The 16,704-nt window shown below is 44.7% G+C and overlaps 1 protein-coding gene across 4 annotated transcripts in view; it reads left to right on the top strand.

Moving 5' to 3' along the window:
- Nucleotides 1-453: 453 nt before the first annotated feature.
- LOC146173820 (acetylcholinesterase-like) overlaps nt 454-16,704 on the top strand; it is a 28,409-nt gene continuing 12,158 nt past the window's right edge. The window contains exons 1-3 of one of the 4 annotated variants that reach the window (XM_084585584.1): nt 454-605; nt 12,719-12,955; nt 15,153-15,499. In XM_084585584.1, coding sequence (XP_084441710.1) covers nt 12,746-12,955; nt 15,153-15,499 — 557 coding nt within the window. In that variant the 5' untranslated portion in view covers nt 454-605; nt 12,719-12,745. Of the gene's footprint in view, nt 606-3,843; nt 3,867-8,026; nt 8,185-11,707; nt 11,808-12,718; nt 12,956-15,152; nt 15,500-16,704 lie in introns of those variants that run through there. The other 3 variants (XM_084585586.1, XM_084585585.1, XM_084585583.1) reach the window with 3 other exon arrangements.

The raw sequence follows: 16,704 nt of genomic DNA, 5'->3' as shown, positions 1-16,704 counted from the left end.
AAAAAAATCATCATGGATTAGCTTTCTATCAGTTCTTGCGCCAAATACTTTATAAATTGTGAGCTCTGGGTCTTTTCTTACATTACATGTGCTTTTACTCGTGAATAACCAGTGCAAAACCTTAGTTCTTGGTGTTGTGTTTGTGTCTGTGTCTCTGCGGTCGTTGGCCCATTGACGCAGACAAAGCCTTTACGGCGCCCGTGTATACCGCTCAGCCCACGTATTGCACGCGTTTGCTTCCTCCGCCAGCAACCGACAGGAAAGACCCAGAAACCGCCGAAGGAAGAGGAAGACAAATAATTCAAAACAGCCCCGATTGCGCAAGACGAGGCAAGATGCCGGTGTAACTTCGACACTACCGAGTAGGCGAATTGTAGAAGAGCTTAGAAATAGGGGCGTCTAACGTGCCCCGAGGGAAACACAAGGTTGCCAGTTGTTACCGCCGCTGCAGTAACAGCGCTCGAGTGTAAGAGGGAGAGGCAGGTAATACCGTCGACACTGTCGGATGCGAGATATAAGCTGTCGCGCTTCCAACGCCGCCACACTTCTATTTTCGTTTAAAAGGGTGGAACTTCCTACGCAGTGGACCTTCAAGGAGCGCTCGGGTGAGCATGTGCGGTCTCCTTGAACTCAAATATTAGGGGGTCTTTTAGATGTCGCTTAAGAGGGGAACAGCGAAAGCCTGCCCTTCTTCTCCTATCATTTACCTCTTTCCCTCGTTTCTAGTCAGTTGCGGACATTCAAGTTGTCGCTTGACCTATTGGTCGTTTTGTAGTCATTCTGAGTCATGCCGTCATTGTAGTCATCACCACTCAGAGCTTAGCATATTCCGTGGGCACTATAGAATCTACACACCAGAAAGGTGAAAGCCAGAATCTTGCAGCTGCATGGTGCGTGACGTTTGCGCCCATTAATATTATCAGCTAAATCCACTCATTATCATACCTGCTGTAATCATTATCATTATCACTCATTGCAGCGCCATTGTATTCGCTACTATCATTATCGCGGTAGACCAGGATAATTAGGATGTGCGTTTTACGATCACGGGAGTGGCTGTTGTATATTTCAATCGACTTTGTTCGGCTACGGGCGGATTACTTTGCAAATAATGCATTTGGCTTCTTTGTGCATGTAAACGTGTGTGAAAAATACCATGCTGTAACAGAAAAAATTCTGGGCATGGGCAATTGGTCAATGCGCTCGACTGGGGATTCGAGGGATAGAGGTTCGATCCACAGTGGAAGCAGGATTTTTATTTTTTTTTTTTGTACGTCCGTTATTAGGAGGTGCCACATCTGCGCAAAGATACGATGCACAAATTATATGCACAGATCCGACGCACAGATTCTGCGCACAACTATCGCTTACGGAATTTTGCTCCATGAGCATTAAAAAGGTTTTCGCCTTAAAATCCCTACCCCTGCTGTGGGTAACACAGAGTCAGTTGCGGTGCGGCCTCGGTTTCCGAACAACTGCGGATTCATATCGAAAAATCGCTACTAGCTTCTCGATAACTTAAGTTATCTGGTACCCTGTGAATATGTGTTCCACATATTTCAAGTGGCTAACTGAGAACACAAAATATTGTTTTCAAACGCTTCACTTGCTTTGTGCAATTTTGTATATCTTTGATCACTCTAATATGTTTCTTTTTATGCCCTAATGTTTTATCTGGTTTACTGTGTTGTTTCAGAAAGACTTTCTATGCGCTCGCAATGGTGTATGCGTAATAAGTTTCCGTAATTTTTATCATGGCTTTCTCCTAAACTATTCTTAGAATACTGTTCCTGCTTTCAAGTAAAACTTTTATAATATATTTTCATTTTTGCGCAACTTCAGGGCATATATTAACGTTATATACATGTTTACCGGAAAAGGGTAAGCATCCGAGGAGCAAAGATATTATGGCTTAAATATTTACAGCGCATCCACTGAGCCGTCAGATCTTTGGTGGAAAACCAGTGGGTTGTGTTTCCAAAAATATTGGCGAGACAAATGTATAGTATTCAATCACATGATTATGCCAATATTGACATATATCTCGTAACTTTCGATGTGCTGGATGAAGTTTGCGCCTCATTTTCGTCCTGCGCTGACACAGACTAGTTAAGACGGCCATGGAAAAGCAAAAATGAACGGTAGTTTAGTTACTTAGGAGAACGTGCATAAGCCTCGCGAAGGTGTATCTGCAGATATAAAGGTCGCTCTGAAACGGTTATAAAACAGGAATCAAATTACGTTCAAAACGTCTACCAATATTTGTCCAATATTTGTGCGGATATGTATGTCTCTTTAGCTCCACTCCTGAATAGAACATCCAGTGAGGCCTTTAATTGTTCTCAAAAAGTCAGCCGCTCAGAGCTGCATTTGAGATTAACTTTCAATTTGCTTCAGGAAATTATGATATTTTAGTAAAAAAGATACAAAATACTGATCAATGGGCGAACTTGTTTCTACACGGAATATAGCTGGAATAAGAAAAGCCGGACACTGTACGTCGTCTGCTAAACCACGGAATGAGCGTGGAATTGCCCGACGGGACAAAAGGGAACTTGCACCCCTAGCGCTAGAAAGAGCGCTCATGTCAGCGTTTGCCTGCCGTCGTGTTCTAGTGACTGAGATTCGGCGACTCTGCGGCATCTGGCGCTCTGCAGCACCGTCCGGCGGTGGGACATATCGCTTATATAAGTGTTTTTCCTCAAATATATTTTAAATATATGGCGTTAAGAGCCCATTCGTAGACAATACAGCTTTGGCGTTGTCGCAGCGTAAGGGGAAAACTCGCAGGTTTGGCTCTAGCAGGTTGTGGCTGAAAGCTGATACAACCTGACAATGATTTGTCGCAGGATTTTGGACGTCATGTGACCAGGTGACGTGTTCATTTAGCAGGAGCTGGGAATCCGGGCTTCTTATTTTACATGGGAATATCCAGGACCCTTCCAATTTTACACTAATGTGCTACCATAGACCACATAGGCATGGTCGTGCTGCTTGCTTAGGCGAGCGTCCTTGAGTGCAGTAATCGAGCGCCCTAAAGGCTGATTCAAATTCACGGGTGAATAGGGATTAATATTCGCAACTTTACGGAGTTACCTTCAATAATTCAAATACCAGCGGCTGTAAAACGTGAACCAGCATTACACATCACACTGCCAACGTTCATTGCAATTGCATAGAAACGCGGTGGACGTTGCCGGAAGGCACCTCGAGACATATGGCTTAGTACTGAAACACCCTAACAACTGACCGACTACGACGGCTCATAATCCAACAAGTCAAGATGGAATTCATAAACATACACAATTCAGCTTACAATTGTTTAGTGCGACCACTATCACTTAGATTAAACGGCAAGTATGCGACTGCTACAAATCTACAATAATTATGTTAGGTTAAACTTAAGACAGAAACCAATTTTAGCAATGGGTGGCGCCGCCAGATTGCTATTCCAAATACTTCCCTAATTAATTAAAGAGACTCAGTTCAGATTTCAGGAATCATTCCATAACATAAGATTATCCTATCATCAGATTATTATGGCGCTGATGTGGGATATTTGTTACGTTTCTGTCTCTTCTGTCAATAGAAAACAACATATTCTCAAAAACCAAGCAAACTAGGCTCTTGTCCAAAATTAAAGCACAGAAAATAAACTTTAACAGGAGGAGGCGCTTTTTTTTTTTTTGCGCGTAAATGAAGAACAGGTTAGGCTTAACAGCTGTGACAACTGAAATTGTTCCAAGTAAGAACTCAACGCTAGCGTGACCGCATCACAGTCACTCTTCTTTGCATGCACGTGGAGTGAGCTCTCCTGCCAGGTGAAACTCTGGCTGAACAAGTCGCAGTGCTCAAGACGCTACCTGGTACACTAGGTGACTCTTGCTACTTCACGAACGTAACAATTTAGACTGGCCAAGTGAGAATGATCCGTGTGGACAATGCTCAGCTGTAGAAGGAGAGAGCCGTAACTGCTTGCCTCCAGACGTATGCCATCGTTTCGCTCAATTCCAAGATCATTGCCCTTTAGAAATTGCTGCCGTAGGGCTCCACAGGAGACTCCACCTCCAAAACGACCTACATAAATGCATCAACAAGGTCGGTAGTCCAGCAAGAGCCGTTAACTAACCCCTAACCCATATAGTTCGAAGATAGCCACAATGGCCGATGTTATCAAAGGCTTCCAGCCTCTCAAACCAGGTGACGTAGCAAGGCGGGCCGGGAGATTCCGTGTCGGAAAACCGAAACTTTTCTTAGCCCAGCATCGCCACCCCGCTTTTCCTTAAGGCCTTTTTTTTTTCTGATTTTATTTTTCGACAGACAGGATATAACACCTTTCGAAAAATATTTCTGCGTCCGGAACTTTGAGATATGAGTGACACCTTTCTCTCATAAGACTGAAATACCGTCTGCTAGAAGCGTCTGAACCAAGAAAGCCTTATTTTTGTGCCTCTGTTTTACCTGTATAGTCTGCATTCTGCAAAGCGATTGCTTTACCTGAAAGCAACGACTGCTGTTCCGTTGTGCACGAAACATTTCTGGGCTTGGTTTCTGTTACACATTTCTTTTTGCGCCGAAGATAAAGCGTGGATTTAGTTTGCTTTTCATGGCCTTTTTATGGCCTAGAGAAAGTGCCTTTTCCCTTTCCTGGAAAGCTTTATGACAACATGATGCGTACTTGTAATATATTCATGTTTCCTTCCTTATTAAGCAGCATAGAAGCGCTGAGAACCACAGAAAGAAAAACATAATTAGACGAGGATCTTGAAGTCAGAACCGATACTATGAAGAAATAAGTAAATATACGCAAACATTCTCTGCTATCACCCCCGCCGGGGTGGTGCAGTGGTAAGACGCCCGACCACTCTGTCGAAGTTCCCGGGTTCGATCCCGACCTCGGCGGCTGCGTTTCGATGGAGGCGAAACGAAGTGGCGTCCGTGTGCTGTGCGATGTCAGCGCACGTTAAAGATCCCCAGATGGTCGAAATTACTCCGAAGCCTTCCACTAAGGCTCCCTCTTCTCTCTTTTCACCTTCATTCCCACCTTCCTCCTCTCCCTTACGGCGCGGTTCAGGTGTCCACCGAGCAAGTGTGACCAATACTGCGCCTTTCCCTTCCTGTGAACTTATTATTATTATTATTATTTTCTGCTATAAAAGTCGATGTGCCTTTCGAACCTAAACATATAGGCTTTTTTTGTGTATCCTTTTCATGCGGCTCCCCCCCCCCCCCTAAAAAAACATTAGCTAGAACTTGACTGAGAGGATTAGAGGACTGGGAGGATTAGAGGACTGAGAGGTTTACATTTCAATGAAAACGACCAGCAGGTCGTTTTCATTGAAATGTAAACGTAATATTTTTGTAAGATTGAATTTTTTTGCAGAAAAAGACATGATTGGTGCAGACAGCACTGCACGTGATATTGTGATTGTGCTCCATCATTTCCTTTGGTTTCGCAAGATTTTGTTTAGAAGGTTTATTATCACATTGCGACTCAAGGTATGAAATTCGTAGCAGAGGGCTCTGGAAATTTCAACCGCCATGGTTTCTTTTACTTACGGATGTCGCATAGCTTTTCGCCAGCATTGAAATGCAGCCGCCGTGGCCTGCATTTGACCTTGCATGTTAGGGTACAGCGATTGAACCACCCAACCACTGCACCGTGCCAGCAGCTGTGGCTTGGAACTCAAAGCTGCAATAGAATTGTGCTTACTTTTACCACTGGGTTGGTGAGCGCGTAAAACACGTTTTTTCTCTATGTAAATGCCTGCGATTAAGATTATTCTGCCATCGTTTGCAAGGTTCCTTGAAAACTACCTAGTGTACCAATTTTTTACCATTGCAGAAAGTAACACACGGAGCCTAAATGAAGGTAATTAGTCCAGATCCAGATCTTCCTCACATCTCTGCAACACACGCACAATTCAGAGTTCTATAGCCCCGCCGGGGTGGTGCAGTGGTAAGACGCCCGACTACTGTGCCGGAGTACCCGGGTTCGAACCCGACCTCGGCGGCTGCGTTTCGATGGAGGCGAAACGAAGAGGCGTCCTTGTGCTGTGCGACGTCAGCGCACGTTAAAGATCCCCAGGTGGTCGAAATTACTCCGTAGCCCTCCACTACAGCTCCACTTTCTCTCTTTCCACTTTCACTCCCACCTTCCTCCCTTCCCTTCCCTTACGACGCGGCTGCGGTGTACACAGAAAACAAGTGAGACAGTTACCGCGCCTTTCCCTTCCTATAAAAAAATCAGTTAAATAAATAAATCAGAGTTCTATAGAGGAGTGTTCTGCTGAGACCCTTTTGGTTAAATGAAGAGTTACGCCGAAACGAATAATAATTAGGCTTCCTTGATTACGCTAAAACAGCTTAACATCCTCGGCGGCTGCGTTTCGATGGAGGCGAAACGAAGTGGCGTCCGTGTGCTGTGCGATGTCAGCGCACGTTAAAGATCCCCAGGTGGTCGAAATTACTCCGTAGCCCTCCACTACGGCTCCTCTTTCTCTCTTTCCACTTTCATTCCCACCTTCCTCCCCTCCCTTACGGCGCGGTTCGGGTGTCCACAGAGCAAGTGTGACAGTTACTGCGCCTTTCCCTTCCTGTGAACCAATTTACAAGGACATTTGTTTAATTTCTAGTTTATTATTTAATCCTTCTAATTCCATCGCAAGTTCGTCATGTTAGAAAAAATTGCTTATTTTGAAATGAACGCAAGCGCACAAGAACACGCAGACAAGAAAGGAAACACACAGGACAGGCGCTGTGTGTTTCCTTTCTTGTGTGCTTATTCTTGTGCGGTTGTATTCATTTCAATATAAGCTATGCACCATCTAGCCCAAACGGAAGTTTTGGTAAAATAAAAAATGGCGTTCAGTATTTTCGTTTTGCACTCGAGGCCGCATATGTTGCACTTTGACGACGCTTGTTCCCTGGTCGTGCTCTGCTGCGGTAAATAGACGAGCGTTGCGCGCATGCGCAGTGGAGTCCCCGCTCGCCCACTCCGCTCTGCTGGCTATAATACCGGTCTACTAAAAGTCTCTACCGCTATCTCCACAACCGATCACCGCACGTGTTTAGCTGCAACCCTGTCGTGCTGTGCACTCCATGAAGTCGTCCTCGTCAACTGTGACTCGTGCACGAAAGGTAGAGCAAACACCGCTCTCATCTTCCCCAGTTGGGATGCGTTAGCGACATCAAACTCTGATAGCTCGTTACTGCTAATGTGTTTAATCGTTGATCGTTTTCGTTCCTTGAAGTAAACCTGACCTTAAAACTTTAGCCATAAACCGAAGTGAAGTAAAACGCGGTTTGCGTAGCGCAGCGTAGCTGCATAGGCATGAATTTCGCTTGCTTAGTTCGACTCAGTGTTATACATGCGCTGTTGCATCAGTATCAGTGATTGCGCGAAGCTAGCAGTGGTCAAATATAATGCCTTGCTAAAACACAACATAAGTTCTTTCGTACCGTAACGTTTGATTTACGAACTTTAAAGGAGGCACTTTAATACCCTCTCAGTACAATTAGATTGAATAATTCTTGATCCTAATCATTAAGGTGTCAAAGCTGCGCTCATTTGTACACGACGGACGTCGACAAAAGAAAATTTGTAAATAAGCAAGCTGATAATATTGAAGCTTAAGCTTATGATACCAAAGAAAAATATCCTAAGCTCTATGAGCGAGTGTACGAATACGTTAGCTTTGGCCATTCCGATTTATCAATTACCAGTTGGTTCCCCCCACGTAAATCGCCGTGGATTCCTTGCACGTTGAAAGTTAGACATGTGCGCAACATGGATACTTGCAGTCACGTATCTATCTCTTTTCGTTGGTATCTTATCGTTGTTTTCGCAATCGCTCAAGAGGCCGTTGTGCTATCTAAAGGCACACCGAAAAGAACGTGGTTAGCAATAAGTACAAAAACAAATTTTGTTTGAAGTCATCGACGCTGAAAGCGTCAAGGCCAAGGATACTGTGTTATCAGTTGAACGAAAAGCACTGTCACCTATTTCAGCGTTGGTACGTGTCTGGCACGTGGCACGTCTGAAAATTGCAGACACCCTTCAAGTGCTGCTTCGTAGACGCAACCGAAGGCAGCTTTGTTGTCAGCTATTCCTTCGAGTACGGCGTCGCGCGTATTGAACATCCGACTTTCCAAGGGAGCGAGGACTACCGCCCAAAGCATCAGGTACGATATTGGTTTCGCGTTAAGAATGCGAGCCTAACAAGGGGCACGAGAACCATACGCTGCTATTGAAGGCACGTTCTTTCAGTTGACATTAGATAGAGTGCTGCAAATTCGATAGAGTGCTGAAATTTTAATTATCCGCTACCGCTTTCCCTGTAGATAGAGACGCGAACCATGTCGCAGGCCTCAAAACGTTTGTCATGCATTTGCCATTGACAAAACTCTTGTCACCTCACCATATTTCAGATGAGAAGGGCAGTAATGTAACATATCAAGCACTGTAGAAAACACTTCCACTTCTCGGTTCAAGAACAACCGTTTACTTCCAAAATAACAGTTGGATCAAAAAAACGTGGGCAAGCAGATTGTGAATCATTTTGGACCTTACGGCGTAGTTGCAGGTGTGGTGCGCGCATCTAGCTCAGCAATTTGCACAGACTGGCTTGCTGGATATTAGCCCCTCCTAAATCACTTTTAGATTAGCATCTCGCGTCCGTTTTCGAATGATGCCTAATTGCTTTGTCATAACCTCACCTAACATTTTTGGCTTATTTCAGTGTCCTTCGTGTTTCCACTGCTTATGGTTAAAACTGTAATCCACAGTTGCACTACCTGGCCGAACCTATCCTTCGTTGCAATGCATCTTTACACTGGCTTCACTTTCTGCCTAGAAGTTTTTGTATTTGCACACTTTTATAATTCGAGCTGTTAACATCATATCTAAATTTGGTATCAGATATATATTTTAATGTTTCAAACAAAACGATGCGGAAGTCTTCAAACTCGTGAAGATATGACCTGCTGGAGTGGCTCCGAAGTTTGGTGTTCTGCTGGGAAGCCAATTATAATTCAAACACACCCGTCTAAAAAGAAAACAAAAAGCATTTCGAAATGTCAGGAAAAAAAACGGCCCAATGCTTTGCAATAAGGAATTTGACAGCCTCAGGCGACAGAAAAAAAATGCGTAGCTTACAACAATTTGAATTCCAGCTTCGTCCTCAGAAATTGAGACTGCGCATTTAGCGTCCAGGGCCCAGCTATCCAGCTCAAACAAATTGGTAAGCAAATGGCTGATTTGCCTGACCAGGGTGGAAACTTGGTCAAGTAGATATTGATCTATAACATAAGAAAGTGCAAAAACAGAACAACACACAACGGGGAGAACACACACATCACAAGCGCTAACTTCCGAGTGACAAAGAAACCTCCTCCCTTCCCCTACGGCGCGGTTCGGGTGTCCACAGAGCAAGTGTGACAGTTACTGCGCCTTTCCCTTCCCGTGAACCAATTTAACTTTAACTAAGCAGAAGAAGCGCATGCGCCAAACATAAGAAAGTAGAGAAGGAAAAAAGAAAACAAGAAGCGATAAAAGTGCGAGATCGCAGATTCTTTGAATTCAAGAAGGCCAACTTACTTTTAGACATGGAAAGGGAACGTATACTAACACAGTTATCTTTGTATATAGCTATCTGCACAGCTTCCACAATTTCCCAAGTTAGCTTATAGCTACTCTTGGCAACGACTGAGAATTTATCCAAAGAAGGCGCGCACTTTCACACTTTACAATGCAAAGCTAGGTTACTGCCATTATATGTCTTCATGTTGTTTCTGTGCTCACGAAGCCTTTCGTTCAGGCACCTACCGGATTTACCAGCATACTGCCTGCCACAAGAAAGCGCGATGTTATACCAAATGCCCTCAATGCATTTGACAAATATTTTCCGGTGGTGGATGGTGCACTCCAGCCTTTGGTACTGTTGTGCGGAGGGCAGAGGGTTTTTGCTTAACAAACTTAGTCGCAGTTACTCTACGACTGAAAACATTTCTTGAAATTGTGCGAGAGGCAACAGATGAAAGCACTGACAGCCAATGTGTTCTTCGTTTTTTCGTTTCTTGTATGGTTTCACGTTTTTTTTTTTTCGGAATTTCTTTTTCAACAAGAATTCGGCTACTGAAACCACGAAACCAGGATGCCCTGCATCGAGAATTTTTGCCACTTGTTCATGAAAGCAAGATGTGGATTGGGAAGGGGGGGGGGGGGGGGGGGGGCATCACTGTCCAAGTGAATTTTTCATGCAGAGGTTAATAATACGGCGTTTTATGAGTTTAGAATGTGCTGACGTACACTGGTAGATGTGTTGACTCGAGATGAATAGCACCAGCAAGCTTGGCTGTCGGTGAAATTGAAACGAATATAAAGACACTTGATCGCTGAGTCAATAGCACATTTCGCTAGTCAATAGTAGCGGGTGAAAACAACCTTGTACATTCGCCAAAATGTCCAACGCCACGGCCTGATGGTCCAATGATGTGCAGTTAAGAAGAAAGAAAAAATTATTCACATATCTGAAGATACTGTGACGTGGTCAATAGGGTCACGAAGAGTCGGACACGACTGAACGACTGAACTGAACTGAGCTGATCTGAAGACACTAATCACGCAAGAGTTCGCAAGTCGTTCTTGGAGGATCATGTCAAGGTGCGCAAGGTATAGCTTACGAAGTACGAAGGCCAAACAAGACACAATGTATATTATATGGTTTTTAATCTAAGGAGCGCCTTGCCAGTTTATCAAAATGGCGCGGAGATAAAACATGAGCAAATCTAAAAAAAAGCTGTCAGAAGACAAACCTGATTCATTTTGGAATGCCACCGCTCTATAATGAAGGATGCAATTATCTATGGTAAGTATAGGTTATCATGAGGCAAGCAGTAATTTGTATTTGAAATCAATGGAGAAGCCGAGAAGGCTTAATACCGCTTTCCGACAAAAGCCTTCTCGGCTTCTCCATTGACGTCAGACTTATATTACTTCATGCACGGCATCGTGAACAGCACATCATAATTATCCTTGCCTATACCATGTGGATGATAGTAGTGATGACAAAGACGCTGCAGTTAGATAATAACAATGACGACATTAGCAATGATAATGACTGTGCATAAAGTTGATAATAATAATGATAGCGAACGTGATGCACGATGTGCACCAGCGACACTTAGACTTACGCGTTTCTGCAGCGTAAATTCCACAGTGTTCTCGGAAGATTTTTTTACTCGAGACTGCTATAAAAAGCGGTTTCACTGAATAGCAGACGGAGGGCCGGTAATCGCCAACTGGCATAATTTGACTGGCGATCCCTGATTCACTTAGACATTAGAGTGTGAAAGAAATGCCTGGGCAATGAACATACGCTTGGCATACCTGAACGTCATGTGCTTCGTTTCCATAGTCCGCTTCGCGCTTAAATTCGGGCGTTTTTTTTATTTTTAAAGCCGAAAAACATTGCGCAACAGTTAGCATAGACAATGGCGTTGATCACAGTTGAAACAAGACAGCTTGTAGATGCAAAATAAATGAAAGCGCCCACAGCGTAAGAAATTTAGTTTAAGAAAGTGCGTTGTTGGGCAGGCTGGTCAAGCAGGATACATATGATGGGTACTGAGGGACAAGATCGAGATAGGAAGAAAATAGCAGAATTTGCTTCGTGAGCTTGTTGTGTTTGCCCCGCAGGGGTGGTGCAGTGGTGAGACACCCGACCACGGCGGCTGCGTTTCGATGGAGGCAAAATGAAGAGGCGTCCGTGTGGTGTGCGATGTCAGCGCACGTTACAGATCCCCAGGTGGTCGAAATTACTCCGTAGCCCTCCACTACGGCTCCCCTTTCTCTCTTTTCTCTTTACCTCCCACCTCCATCTCTTCCCTTGCCCCGCCTGGGTGGTGCAGTGGTAAGACGCCCAACTACTGTGCCGGAGTACCCGGGTTCGAACCCGACCTCGGCGGCTGCGTTTCGATGAAGGCGAAATGAAGCGTCCGTGTGCTGTGCGATGTCAGCGCAGGTTAAAGATCCCCAGGTGGTTGAAATTACTCGGCAGCCCTCCACTACGGCCCCTCTTTCTCTCTTTCCATTTTCACTCCCAACGTCCTCCCTTCCCTTACGGCGCGGTTCAGGTGTCCACAGAGCAAGTGTGACAGATACTGCGCCTTTCCCTTCCTGTGAACCAATTATTATTATTATTGTGCTCAATTCTCCCTGTCACTTTCTACGCGGCACCCACTATATCTATCATGCTTGACCGACTTTCCCAATAACCCACTGTATCAAAAGTACGTTTTTTATGCCGCGTGCCATTCCTTGTTTGTTTCAGCTTTAAGCTGTCATGCTTCAACTGTGATCTGTGCTGTTGTCTCCGTTACATGCTTTTAATAACATTCTTAAAATCAAAGCAAAAATATGGACATCTGATTGTTTCGTTCTTATACTTGCCGAAGAATACAGTATCGCGGGTGTGTTTAACAACTTATCTCTGTATTCTGGTCTAGTTTTCTCCATTGCACTCATACCCGCATATGCAGATTGTAGACTCCAAATCATTTCGTCGAAGATGATTATTTGCATTTGCAAGAAAAGTGGTCAATTTAAAACTAGTAGCAATGGGAAATCGACTAAATGAGTGGTGCATATTTCTGATAAGGCTAGCATGAGGGCTCCCGTGCATTATCTGACGCGTGATTAAACTTCTGTTCCTATTAGCTTTCAGGAAGCTCTGCACGTACCAGGATGAAGGGAGCGGCAGCTGCGGTAGTGGTGGTATTTCTTCTGAAGGGGCTTCTTTGCACCGGATACGACGTCCAACGCACCACGGAACTTGGAGCTGTGGGTGGTCTGAAAATTGAAGTCCTGGGCACCACGGTCGAAGCGTATCGTGGCATTCCTTTCGCCGAGCCCCCCATCAGGGAACTTCGCTTCAAGCCCCCGTTGCCTGCCAAGGTAACGATTGAATAATGCAGTGTGGTTAGGTATATGCACAGCTAACGAAGCGGCTGGCTTATTTCATTCAGTGCGTGACTCACACAGCTTGAGTCGCTTTGGGACGTTAAACATCATGACGCAACCCAAACTATTTTATTCAGTGCTTCCTTAAAAGGATTCATTAAGAAAGTCATCTAATACATGTACATTGTGAGCAGCATTTTACGTAGCATAGTATGCGACATTACCTATGTAGCATGATTATTTTCAGACGTTTGCGCAAGAAATGTCGACATCTGTTCTATGTCTACTTCGCGAAATGTTTTCTCGAAATAAGTCCTGATGCGATGGCTAGGTAGCAGGGCGCTTGACTACGAAGCCGTGTGCTAGGAGTCGATCGAGAACGCCGATTCCGTGTTTAGATGTACGTCAGGTGCAAAACACCTGTCTTTTGCGATATCGGTGCGCATTAAAGAAATACAGGTCTAGAAATTGTCCTAAAATCTCCACCACGTGCTGCCTTCCACATAGCCTATAATCGTTGGTCACGAAAAATCACGATAAATAAATTAACTAGAACACACATGACCAGAATATTTTTGAAGCCGTGAAGAGTATGTTTGGATAGAAAAAAAATGCATTCCAATGTCTGTGCCCGGAAACATCTTATCAGAAAGCGTATGTTATATTCCATATTACAATAAACTTTCCGTGTTGTCCATTTCTTTGTGAGTCTGGTTAACAGTAGCTTCCTAAACAATTGAGAGGACAGAATTTCACAAAGAAGAGATAGAAGGCCCTCATGGTCCCCACTGATCCCACTGATCCACATAGGAGTGGAAGCCTCGCAGCTGGCGAGGGCAAGAAGCGTTGCACTTCTCTTATTAGTATGTGGGCAACAAAATTAAGCAGGACCACACGAATAGATAACATGAATGCCAACAAGCCCACTCAGTGAGGTTTCCCCTTTTATTTACATAGGGTTTCAAGTTAATGTAACATAAAACGGTTGTCGAGTTTCACGGCGTTAATAAGGACCATAAATAGCACTTGTTCCTCCAAAAACATGTATAGCGGGCACGTGACGAATATGTCTCCAAATAAATCAACAGCTTTCAAAGCTTTTGCATGTTTTGCACAAGGTGCTGAGTTTTTTACGTCGCAGAGAGATGCAAGATAATAACACAATGATATATGAACGAAAAAAAAAAAACCCTACGCGTATCCGTCAATTCCAGAAATACGGTCTCTAGGACCAGCCTCGTTTTCTTGGCAAAGAGAAAGCACCCATGGTAGCTGTCTGTCGCATATTGTTATTCGACAATAATATAGTATTATGCGTAGACGGTGTGAAAATTTATTTCGTGAAACTTTAAAGTGTGCGCGAGATAATTCATTGCTTAAGTTCGTTGGCATTTCCTAAATAGCTCATGTATGCGTGCCTAGCGAAAAGAGTTATTAGCATCAAAAAGGCTAACTCCTAATTTGCAAAACAAAATGATTTCATAATTATACCGTCGGCAATTCTTTTCCGAGGTTAAGGGCCCCTATCATAGCATAAAAGGCCAGAATCTGAAAAAATACGGCGTGCTGTGCTTTCAAACCGTTCCTACTGCCTAGCTTATCGTGGCTTGATAAAAAGAAAAACAGACATGTACTGAAGAATAAGCGCTCCCTCCCTTTGGTTTTTGGGTGTTTCAGCAATCTGTGCATAATTGGTGTTTTCAATGGCGCATCCAAAGACAAAATGAATGGCAGGGGTTATTTTGTTTTCTTTCAGAGATCATACGGCTGTATCGTGGTGTAACAAATGAATAATTGAGCTGGCTGTCTGAAAATGATAAAGTAAGAGAAGTTATTGGTTTGGTTTGGTAAAACTTTATTTCCCACAGTAGGGGTCCTGGAGGACACTCAGCTAGGCGCCAGGTGTAGAGGGCAGCTCCCACGTCGGCACAGACAGCCCAAAGCTCTCCGCCGCCGCGCGGGCCACCTGGACAGCCCGAAGCTGATCATGTAGTGAAGCACTTTTTAACACTTTGTCCCAATGTTCCTTGTTCTTGGTGTAGGCGTAACTCGATGCACAACCACACAGCATATGGTTATGAGATCGCTTTATTTCTGAACGATATTTATAGCCAAAAAGCATCATGGAGTCATGTAATTATGAAGTGTTTTTCATTTCATTCGGTTTTAACCTACTCTTTACATGTACTAGGCATGGGAGGGTACTCTGAACGCCACTACACTACGAAGCGTATGCCCACAGCCGCTGGACATAGAACCCGTGACCGACAAGATAGAGTACGGCGAAGACTGCCTCCACCTTAACGTGTGGGTTCGAGGGGGCAGCTTCGGCGCTCCGGTGCTGGTCTGGATCTTCGGAGGAGGCTTCATACACGGGTCAGCCTCCGTCGAGAAGTACAGTGGCGCTGTGATCGCCGCCAAGACTGGCATTGTCGTGGCGTCCATGAACTACCGAGTAGGAGTCCTAGGCTTTCTCAATGCCGGGAGCCCCGAGTCACCCGGGAACATGGGATTACTCGACCAGAACTTGGCGCTCAAGTAAGCAGTCTGGGATGTATGTTTAATTTGCATGCTATAGCCTATAGTATACCTCACTCGGTGAAATGCGGCTTACATTGTGCGGGCGCAAAGCTTGCGCTATTTGATGCACCTATTGGATTAGAGCGCGTCGGGAACTTTATAGGATCTTTCTGTGACATTAAAACTCTCTCTACGGGGCACAAATTCTTCGCTAACTTTTAACAACCCCTGTTTAAAAATAATCTACTATGTGACGGTGTCATACATGGCAAAATTACTTTTCAAAAGTCATTTCATTGCATTATTAATTGCTTTGCTCAATATTGCAATAACGCAATTACATTACTAAGGGCGCTCGACTGCTGTACCCAATGATGCAGGATTGAATCCCGGCAGCGGCGACTGCTTTTCGGTGGAGGCGAAAAGCAAGGCTCCCGTTTGCTGTGCGATGTCACTGGTGGTCGACATTTCTTGAACCTTGCACTACGGCGTCTCTCAAAGCCTCAGTCGCTTTGCGACATTCGACACCATAACTGAAACCAAATCAAATACTAAGTACGCATATAGTAAACAAAACAACTTTTTTCGAGACATGACGCACACTTTCCTCTTCCCGCCAAATTTCGCTCCAGGCAACTATCCCCTCCCTCTTTTCTACAGCACGCACCATTACGATGGTAACACAACAGCAATAAAACTACAAAAACAGAAGTGCGATCGAACGCTCGTCACTTTCGTTGTGCTGAAGACAGATACAAACTACGAATTCAGCGTCTTGCTGACCCGGAGCTGTCTCCCCCGTTTGAAGGCCAGGAAGGAGCTAGATTATTTGTTGCTTCCGTAGTCCCAAGAATCGACCTCGGCACCTTTCCCGCAGTAATTCTCACGTCATGGACCCTTCCACGTGACGGCCCCCACCGTCACCCCTCCCTTGTCCCATGGCTACGAGTGTAACTAGGAAGCACCTTGCCCTAGACGACGCAAAAGGAAGTGCTTCTGCGTGTTTCCAACTAGTTTTGAACTCCGACCGTCTTGCACCACCTTTCCCTTTGGCGGCCTCTTGAGGCCTATATCCTGCTGCTAGGGAATGGTTGCAACTACTCATTGGATAGCCGCAGTAAGTGACCCGGCTACAAAGGAAACCGGAGGTATCAGACGCATAGTTCTACTCATTTTCCTTTCTTTTTGTCAATCCTTTACGCTGGCCCAAGCTTGCAGCGCGT

Source organism: Amblyomma maculatum, chromosome 11 (genome assembly GCF_055883805.1).
Source record: "Amblyomma maculatum isolate TAMU_Amacu chromosome 11, ASM5588380v1, whole genome shotgun sequence".
Classification (NCBI taxonomy): Eukaryota; Metazoa; Arthropoda; class Arachnida; order Ixodida; family Ixodidae; genus Amblyomma; species Amblyomma maculatum.
Note: the sequence above shows the minus strand (reverse complement) of the source record. Positions and strands in the feature narration are given on the sequence as shown.